This window comes from Chinchilla lanigera, unplaced genomic scaffold, assembly GCF_000276665.1.
Source record: "Chinchilla lanigera isolate Chin_1 unplaced genomic scaffold, ChiLan1.0 scaffold00064, whole genome shotgun sequence".
NCBI classification, from domain to species: Eukaryota; Metazoa; Chordata; class Mammalia; order Rodentia; family Chinchillidae; genus Chinchilla; species Chinchilla lanigera.
In genome coordinates this window covers 11,562,053-11,569,694 of record NW_004955465.1, presented here as the reverse complement: position 1 = coordinate 11,569,694, position 7,642 = coordinate 11,562,053, and the positions used below count along the sequence as shown (strand labels likewise).

At 59.3% G+C, this 7,642-nt stretch overlaps 1 protein-coding gene across 1 annotated transcript in view; it reads right to left on the bottom strand.

Moving 5' to 3' along the window:
- Positions 1-7,132: 7,132 nt before the first annotated feature.
- Positions 7,133-7,642, bottom strand: part of Gmds (GDP-mannose 4,6-dehydratase) — a 429,050-nt gene continuing 428,540 nt past the window's right edge. Inside the window, exons 10-11 of the mRNA XM_013521779.1 lie at positions 7,548-7,616; positions 7,133-7,432 (exon numbers count right to left, since the gene is read on the bottom strand). Coding sequence (XP_013377233.1) covers positions 7,370-7,432; positions 7,548-7,616 — 132 coding nt within the window. The 3' untranslated portion in view covers positions 7,133-7,369. The remainder of the gene's footprint in view (positions 7,433-7,547; positions 7,617-7,642) is intronic.

Below are 7,642 nucleotides of genomic sequence, written 5' to 3'. Positions count from 1 at the left end.
CGTGAGGTCGGCCAGGCTGACGCGCCAGCGCGCACTAGGCCTCCTGGGCGCGCGGCGGGCGTGCTCGCAACCTCGGCTTGGTGGCCCGAGGGCACGCAGTCACCGACAGCCCCGGCCTGAGGCCGGCGGGGCCCCGGGAGCCTGGTGAGGACCTGCTCTGCCGCGCCGCTCCCTGGGGTGGGCTGCGGGTTCGTGGCCAGGACTGGGACCGCTGGTTCCCGGCTGGGACCCTCCAGTCCCGCAGCCCAGAAGGAACGCGGTGTGAGAGCCGTGCTGCGGCCCCTGTCGCAGCTCTGGGATGCTTCCATGCACGCCTGAGGTCTACTTCCTAGCGTTTTACCCTCTTCCATTTTAAAATTTGAAAAATTAGGCATAGAAGACAAGTGCACCTGGGAGGGGGTTTGCGTCACACACCTCTAGCTGCTTCTGAACAGGTCGGAGGCTGTGTTTGAGTAGAAGGAGAGACTATTCTGATGTTTAAAAAGCACGTATGTGTAATATTTGCTATCAATACAGTTGCTCTTGGGTTCTCAAATCCAATTTAAGAAAAAGCAAGCCTTGCCAACTCTATTTCACTTGGAATTACTTATTCTTTAGCGGTTTGCAATTTGGTTTATGCTTTTTTTTTATTAGCAAGAAGGATACTTTTTCTGTAAACTATTCTAAGACAAACTCCTTGATATGTGAGCTGCTAGGACGGTGAGAGGAGCCTGTGGCGGGCTGGGGGACTCGTGGTGGAGGGACAGGTCTTGTCAGTTGCCTCCGCAGAGCGCAGTAGGATAATCGGCATTTATCCCGTGTGGAGCAATCTATCCCAGGAGCTGGCGATGCCGCGTGATGCGTGCCACACAGGATCTTGCATTTGGCAGGTTTCAGGCGTGGCGGGAACGCGTGCTGTTTTCCAGGGTTATGTTGTTAGCGGGCCTTTCTCGCCAGGCTGCAGGCGAGCAAGCATGCACTTTACGATTTATCATTGAGCACAGCTGGTGTCACTAATAATCGATGTTTGCAGAGGAATAAGGCTCGATTGTCCTGGTCGCCTGTGAGCTTCTGGCTGCTTCCTGCTGGGTCACAGACAGGGGTCAGGGACCAAGAGCCCTCCAGGCCCTCCGGCTCCCCTCACTGTGCCCAGCTGGGCAAGGGCTTGGCACTTTTTGCCTCCCCCTGTGCCCTGTCCACTTGGGGCAGCGTCCGTTTTAAGGTGAGGACCATTTGTTTTGTTCTTGTTGGTGGAAATGCCAAGGGGCCCTGAACGGTGCCGGTCAGGTGGCCTGGCCACACAGCCCTCGGGGCGCGTGGGTGATCGGCGAGGCCTCTGGGACTCATGTTGGCATTTGTGGTGTCTTCTGGGTCTGCCAGTGGTGCCTGAGGTATGGCCAGCTGCTGAGCCAGTGTCCCTGTGGCTCGGTCCCACATCTTCCGTCTGGAGAGGGGTGCCGTTTGCCTTTGAGTCCCCTGGCCCCAGGTCCTGCCTGTTTCAGGGCCTTCTCTGCTGACTGCTCTCCGTTCGTGTCATTGCTGGTTCCCGGAGCCTTCGCCTGTCCCACCCTCCCATAAACAAATGTCGAGTTAGGGGCGAGATTGATGGTGTCCAAGCAATAAAGCTGGCCAGGCAGGACAGAATGTGGCTTGCTGTGGGTAGTCGCTCCCAGCTGAACGGAAAGCCTGGGTATGGCCAGGGAAGGGACCAGAGGCAGCTCACTGGGCAGGGGAGAGCTATGGGCAGGCCGGCCGAGAGGTCAGAAGCTAAAGGGGCTCCCAGCCAGGGAAGCACAGTTTACGCGCACAGCGGCCTCTGGGCAGCCGGGAGGATGTGCCACCATCCCAGTGCCAGCTGCAGAAAGTGTCTGGGAGCGCTCTTGCCATATCTATAGCAAAGACAGTTTTGCGCAGAGGGCTCCTGGATGGGTGCTCTGGCTCCCACCGACACAGGAGACCTTCCTTGCCATGGCTGTCTTCACAGTGCGACCTTGCTGGGCCGGTCCCCACCCCCTGCATTCCAGCTCCCTCCTTTTGAGCAAGGGCTAACACAGCCACCCGGCCTGTCACTGTCTCTGCTCCTCCGTCCCTTTGTCACTGTCTTCCTCCACCCTCCTTCCTTCTCGTAGCAGGTCTCGGGCTTTAGAGTGTCTTCCAGATGTCCCCAGTCCCAGCCCATGCCATCTCTGGTGGCCTTGAGGCTCACTCTGCTGGACCTGCTGGGTACGAGATGGCTGCAGAAGCGACTCCAGGCTCGCCTGAGCCTGGAACAGATCTGGGGTCACAAATGCGCAGCGCTGGCAGGTTCCAGGTTGGGGAAGGAACGCTGCTCAATTAAATGAATTCCAGCTCCCAAACTTGCTCAGGGAAAGAAGGCTGCTTCTCCACCAACATGCTCAACGCGATTAGGAGTGGAAAATTGGGCAAAATGTACCATGTCCGTCTTATTGGAAGCCGAAATGAGACAGAGCATGGGCTGCTCTCAAGACCTCTGCTGCCTCCCTCCCTTGCATCTTACCTTGGTTCCAAAGGAACTCTGTTTTGTATTACATTTTTGTTGTTTACTTGATTTTTTCCCTCACTGATTTTAAATTTGTAGCACATTGAGTATATTACAGGGATGCAGTAGGTTCTGGCATTTCCTTGCTTCTAGGGCCTGTGCTGTTGATGGAGGGTGCTGAGCTCTGGGAGCCTCCTCGGTGGCACTGCCCCAGGTCCCCTGCCCAGTAGGGTCCTCCTCCCTGGACCACCTTCCTGCTCCTACACCTCCTGCCGGCTGCCCCTGCGGGTCACTCCCAGGATGCGCTGGGTGGGCTGCTCCTTTGCCCCAAGTCACCAAGGCCACTTGGGTGGGCACCAGGGTCTGACCGGTGAGCCCAGCAAGTGCGCAGAGGTGGAGGCCAAGGTTCGTCAGAGGCGCTTCCCTCCTTGGGTCTAGTAGGGTAGGGATATTGGTGTGGGTCCAGGCTGGGCCTTGTGGGGATGAGGGGTTTGCTAGAGGGCTTTGGGGAGGACTGCAATGAAGTGTGTGTGTGTGTGTGTGTGTGTGTGTGTCCACCGCGCACATTCCCTCCCCATTACCTAGTCCAGGGCAAAAGCACGAAAACCAACACATTTAGCGCCATTCACTCCTAAAGGCCTCTTCGTTCCTTCAGGAGGAAAGCAGGTCACTGGGCCGGGCTGTGCGGCTCTTTCATGGTAGAGCGCGCAGCGGCCCGGTGGGGAGCATGCTGCAGTGCAGGGTGGATTTCTTAAAAGCTTCGGAGAGAGGAGAAACGAAAACTGTCTTCTTCGGCGCAGGGATGCGCCCGGCGCCCGGGACCGCAGGCGCCAAGCGGTAGCAGCGCGCTCGAGTTTCCATCTTGTTGGCCACGCAGGGCACGCTGGCCGGCGAGAACGCCCCGCGTGCCGTTCCCAGGGAGCCGAGCGCCGCCGTGGGCCCACGGGCTGCCCGGGAGGCGCGCGGTGACCCGCGGTGAGTGTCCGGTGACACAGGGGCGGCGCGAGCTCCCGCGCGGCCCGAACCGCGGGGCCGGGCCTCGGTCAGCGCACGGCCTGGAAAGTGGCACGACAGGAAAGCGTCGCCAGAGGCCCTGCCCAGGCGGCTTCCTCGCCATAAAAAGCCAGACTCCAGCCGAGGTCCTGACCCCGTCCAAATATACATTCCGCGCCCGCGCTCAAGCCCGGCCTCGGCCGCGCCGCTTCCGCCCGGGGCGTCGGGAGCCCCAGTTCCATCGCCTCCCCCACGCCCGCCTGCTCCGTCTGGGCCCGGAGGCAGCGCGGCCCCTGCGTGCGCCCTGGTGACCAGGCCGCAGACATGAGGGCTCCTCCGATACAGGCGGGTGTCCTCCTCGGCCTCCCCAACTTGCGGGCTGGGGGTCGGGGGCGCGGGGCTCCTGCTCCCCGACGTGCGCCCCGCACTGAGCCGGGCAGGCAGAGGTGCTCACTGTTGTGTCGCGCGCGCGCGCGCGAGTGGGCCCCTAGTCTGCCCGGGCGGGCTCAGGGCGCAGCCCCCACGTTGCAGGCCCAAGCTCGGAAACCCGGACAGGCAGGGCTTCACGGAGGTCAGGGCCTGGCCAGTTTAGGCCTTCGCAGGCTTAGCGAGTAGCTGGGGGCGCACCCACTGGACCTCTTCGCTCCCTGAATTCAGAGATCAAAGGGCTGCTGAGATCACACCGCGGGCTATGGAGGAGGCCTGGCTCAGGACACAGCTGAGCGCAGGGTGAGCACGGACGTCACATTCCTAACGGGGGTCTTAGAAAAGTCCTTGCGTGGTGAGGGGGTTCGGTGCAGCCTCAAAGCCCAGCGCGGCACAGGCCAGGAGGTCTGTCCCCCGATGTCCCTTCAGGCCTGCGCCAGGCGCCAGGCCTTGCTGGGAGCAAAGAAAGAGAGGGGAGGCCCAGACCTCAGCTGCTGGGCGCCTCCCGCTGCCGCTGCCACTGCCGGACAGGCCGCACCGGTGTCTTTCCAAAGGACCCTCAGGAGTGGGCAGCTGGGGGCTCCAGAGCAGCCGCATCCCAGGAGTGGCTGCTGCTGGAGGATGAAAGCCCTTGCTTTTGGAGAAATGTGAGTGGCACGTTAGGACGCTGATCTGTCTGGGTGACACACGCACAGACGCAGAGGCTAAAAACCATCTGCTGATCAGGCTCTGGAAAACACACGCTGTGTGAACTTGGACTCCTTAGGTTACAATTTAAAAATCCCACCGTAGGAAGAAGCAGCCTGGGGGTGCTCTGAGGCTGTGTGTGTGTGTAAGTATGAGGAGGGGGGCTTATAAATATGTTCATGATTCACGCAAAGTTATTATTTATTTATTTAGAGTTTTGGGGTGAATCAGGGACCTCATTTTAAAATAAAATTTTAAAGTGTTGCCTCCTTTTGCACGCTTTCATGATGAAGGGAAGGCCACACTCTCCAGCGGCCCACTGGGGTTTGGTGGTTGATACCGGGGCACAGGGACAAAAATGGAGCCCCAAACTGAACCTGCCCCTCACCTGGCAGCGGATCCGGCCTGCGCAGGCTGTCCAGGAGCCATCTCTCGGGACTTTATCTGTCCTGGCACTTTAGCACTTCCCTGAAGGTCGCTGGCTGGGCCAGCAGCGCACGCCCCTCCCCTCAGCAGCTGCGGAGGTGTGACAGGTTTATTGCTTGCCCTAACTCCCTCACCAGAGGCACGCAGAGACACCCTAGACAGGGCTGCTGGCAGGTCAGGTCGAACGGAAAGTGAGCCCAAGGCTGCACTTTGTCCTTCCTCCCCGGTAATAGGTGAGTGTACACAGGTTCAATTTTCTAAGTCTTTACCAAAAAAACCCAAAACCAAACCAAAACAAAAACCAAAACAAAACAAACAACCAAGGTGGGAGATGTTTTATAGCACTGAAAATGAACAGCCAGGGTTTTCAGAGCAGCAAAAAGAGCAAAGCTCGAAGGAGCAAAACCCCCACTGCTGACATTTAAATTGAGATTTAATAAGAGTTGTCACCAAGGATGGCCACACAAGTTCTCCCCCGGCACAGGAAGAAAGTACTGAGGAGAATCTGTCCTTTTCTTGCTTTAAACACACAGGCATATGCTAGAGAGGGCCCGGGAGGCCATGAAGCCCCCTCTCTTCCCAGCACACACTGTGACTGAGGGCCGAACATAGGGAGAAGGTGGCAGTTAAAAATACCTTTTCCTTCAAAGACTGATGTTCTAGTCCATTTGGAGAAGCGTGGCTTAACACTACCACACTGCCACAGTTGCATTAAGCCGCTGCCTAGGATTTCTCCCACTCTTCCCCAAGGAACTTGTATGGCTTCGGCGAAAGGTGACAGACCAGTCAGTGGAGTGGGCACCGTGAGGCTGAAGGGCCCAGCGGCCTCTTCTGGGTGTGGGGCGGGGTCGCAGGTGGCCAAGGAGGGGCCTGTCCCTGGGCTCAAGGCTAAGGAGATGACGGCTTGTGAGATCTGTGCGAGTGTGTGAGTGCTATTGTTTGAGACGGTTGTGTTTGTCAGTGTCTCTCAGGTGACACTGTGTGAGCCACCCTGGCTGAGGGTGTCTTTGTACGTGCGCCCGTGTCTGTGTGTGTGCGTGCCCACCAGCCTGCCCAGCCCTAGAGGCCCAGCTCCCAGGGACGTCTGCTTCCAATTAGCAGCCACCGCTTGGGAGCAGGGACGGCGTCCCGGGGTGGCTTCTGAGAAGCGGGTGGCCCGGCTGCTGCTGCCCAGCACTGCTCCGTGGCCGCCCTGGCTGCCCTGGCTGGCCACTTGCATAGGGCCTGGCACGGCCACACAAAGAGCCCTCTCTCCTGCGCCAGCGCCAGGCCCTGGTCCTTCCCTGACCATAAACCTGCCTGTGAAGCCTCAGATAGCTCCCGCACTCACACGAATGTGCACAGGCTGGAATGCCATTTGCTATAAAATTTTATTTTATTTTCCTTGGAAGGGGAGTGAGGGGGAGAAGAAGAGTCCTGACGTAATTGGTTCTGGGGCAGCAGCGCATGGTGTCGGTGCAGGGTGCACACCTGTGCACAAGTCCTTGCTGGCTGCTGGTGCGTTCTGCATCTGCGTCCGTGTGTGTGTTGGTGTGTGAGGACCTACTGTCCGTGTGCCCACTGTCGGCGCGTGCCTGGTCACCCTCATCCGCCTGAAGGATGCACTCAGCAGTGAGCCGGGTCCAGCGGCTGGGACTGCGCCCTAAGCTCTGTCTTACAGCTCCTAGTCACCGCGGCACAGTGAGGGCCTCACGTTTGCTATGAAACCCTTGGGCGAATACAGCAGTTTAGGAAGTGGTGTAGGGCTGACGGGGAGGCTGGGAATAACACTGTGGAAGGAAGGCAGGCCTGGGCCGGAGGAAGGACGCAGTCCTAGCGACAGGGACTCACCTGCTGGCCCGGCCCTCCGGCGCCTCTGGGTGGTGGGAGTGCAGGGGGTGTAACTAAGGCCAGCAGGGAGCAGAGGGGGCACTGCCTGCAGCAGGAGTCCGCAGAGACCTGGGTTCCAGAGCAGCTGAGTGTTCCAGCTGGGAGGAGGAGGCTCGGCCTTCAGGGCTCTTCCAGCAGGGCTTTCTCAGAAGGGAGCAGTCTCCTCCTAAGGCTCGGACTTTAGTGTTTCTGTTTGGGGGGGCATCGTAGCTGCTTTTATAACTTGGTGAAAACAGTGACAGTGACTCTTAATGCTGGTCATAGAAAGATCACTTTTAATAAGAAAAGAGAACAATTTGAAGGCCCCCAAATTTGTCCAAGTGACATAATTTCAAGTAAAGCGAGTATGTGATTGAAACATCTTGATTCCACAACACCATTCGGAGGAGGCTTCCTCTGACAGGGGCGAACGTGAAGGCGAAGCCTGCGCGCCCAGTCCCGGCTGCTACAAAACCTCGGCGGCGCGGCTCAGCCAGCCCGGGACGGCGCTCAGGCGGTGGGGTTGGTCCTCATGAGCTCCACGTCGGCCTGCACCATCTCCCGCACCAGCTCCTGCGGCGGACAGGGTGGCGATGGGCGGGGCTGTGCCACCTCCCAGGTGACAGCTGCCCGCGGCGCCCCCGCCCGCCCGCACCCGCCCGCCCGCGGCCCGGGGAGGGACACTCACGTCAAAGGCCACCCGCGGCTTCCAGTTCAGCTTCTGCCGGGCTTTGGAGCAGTCTCCCTGCAGAAAGTCCTGCGAAGGGGAAGGCGGGCGTGGGT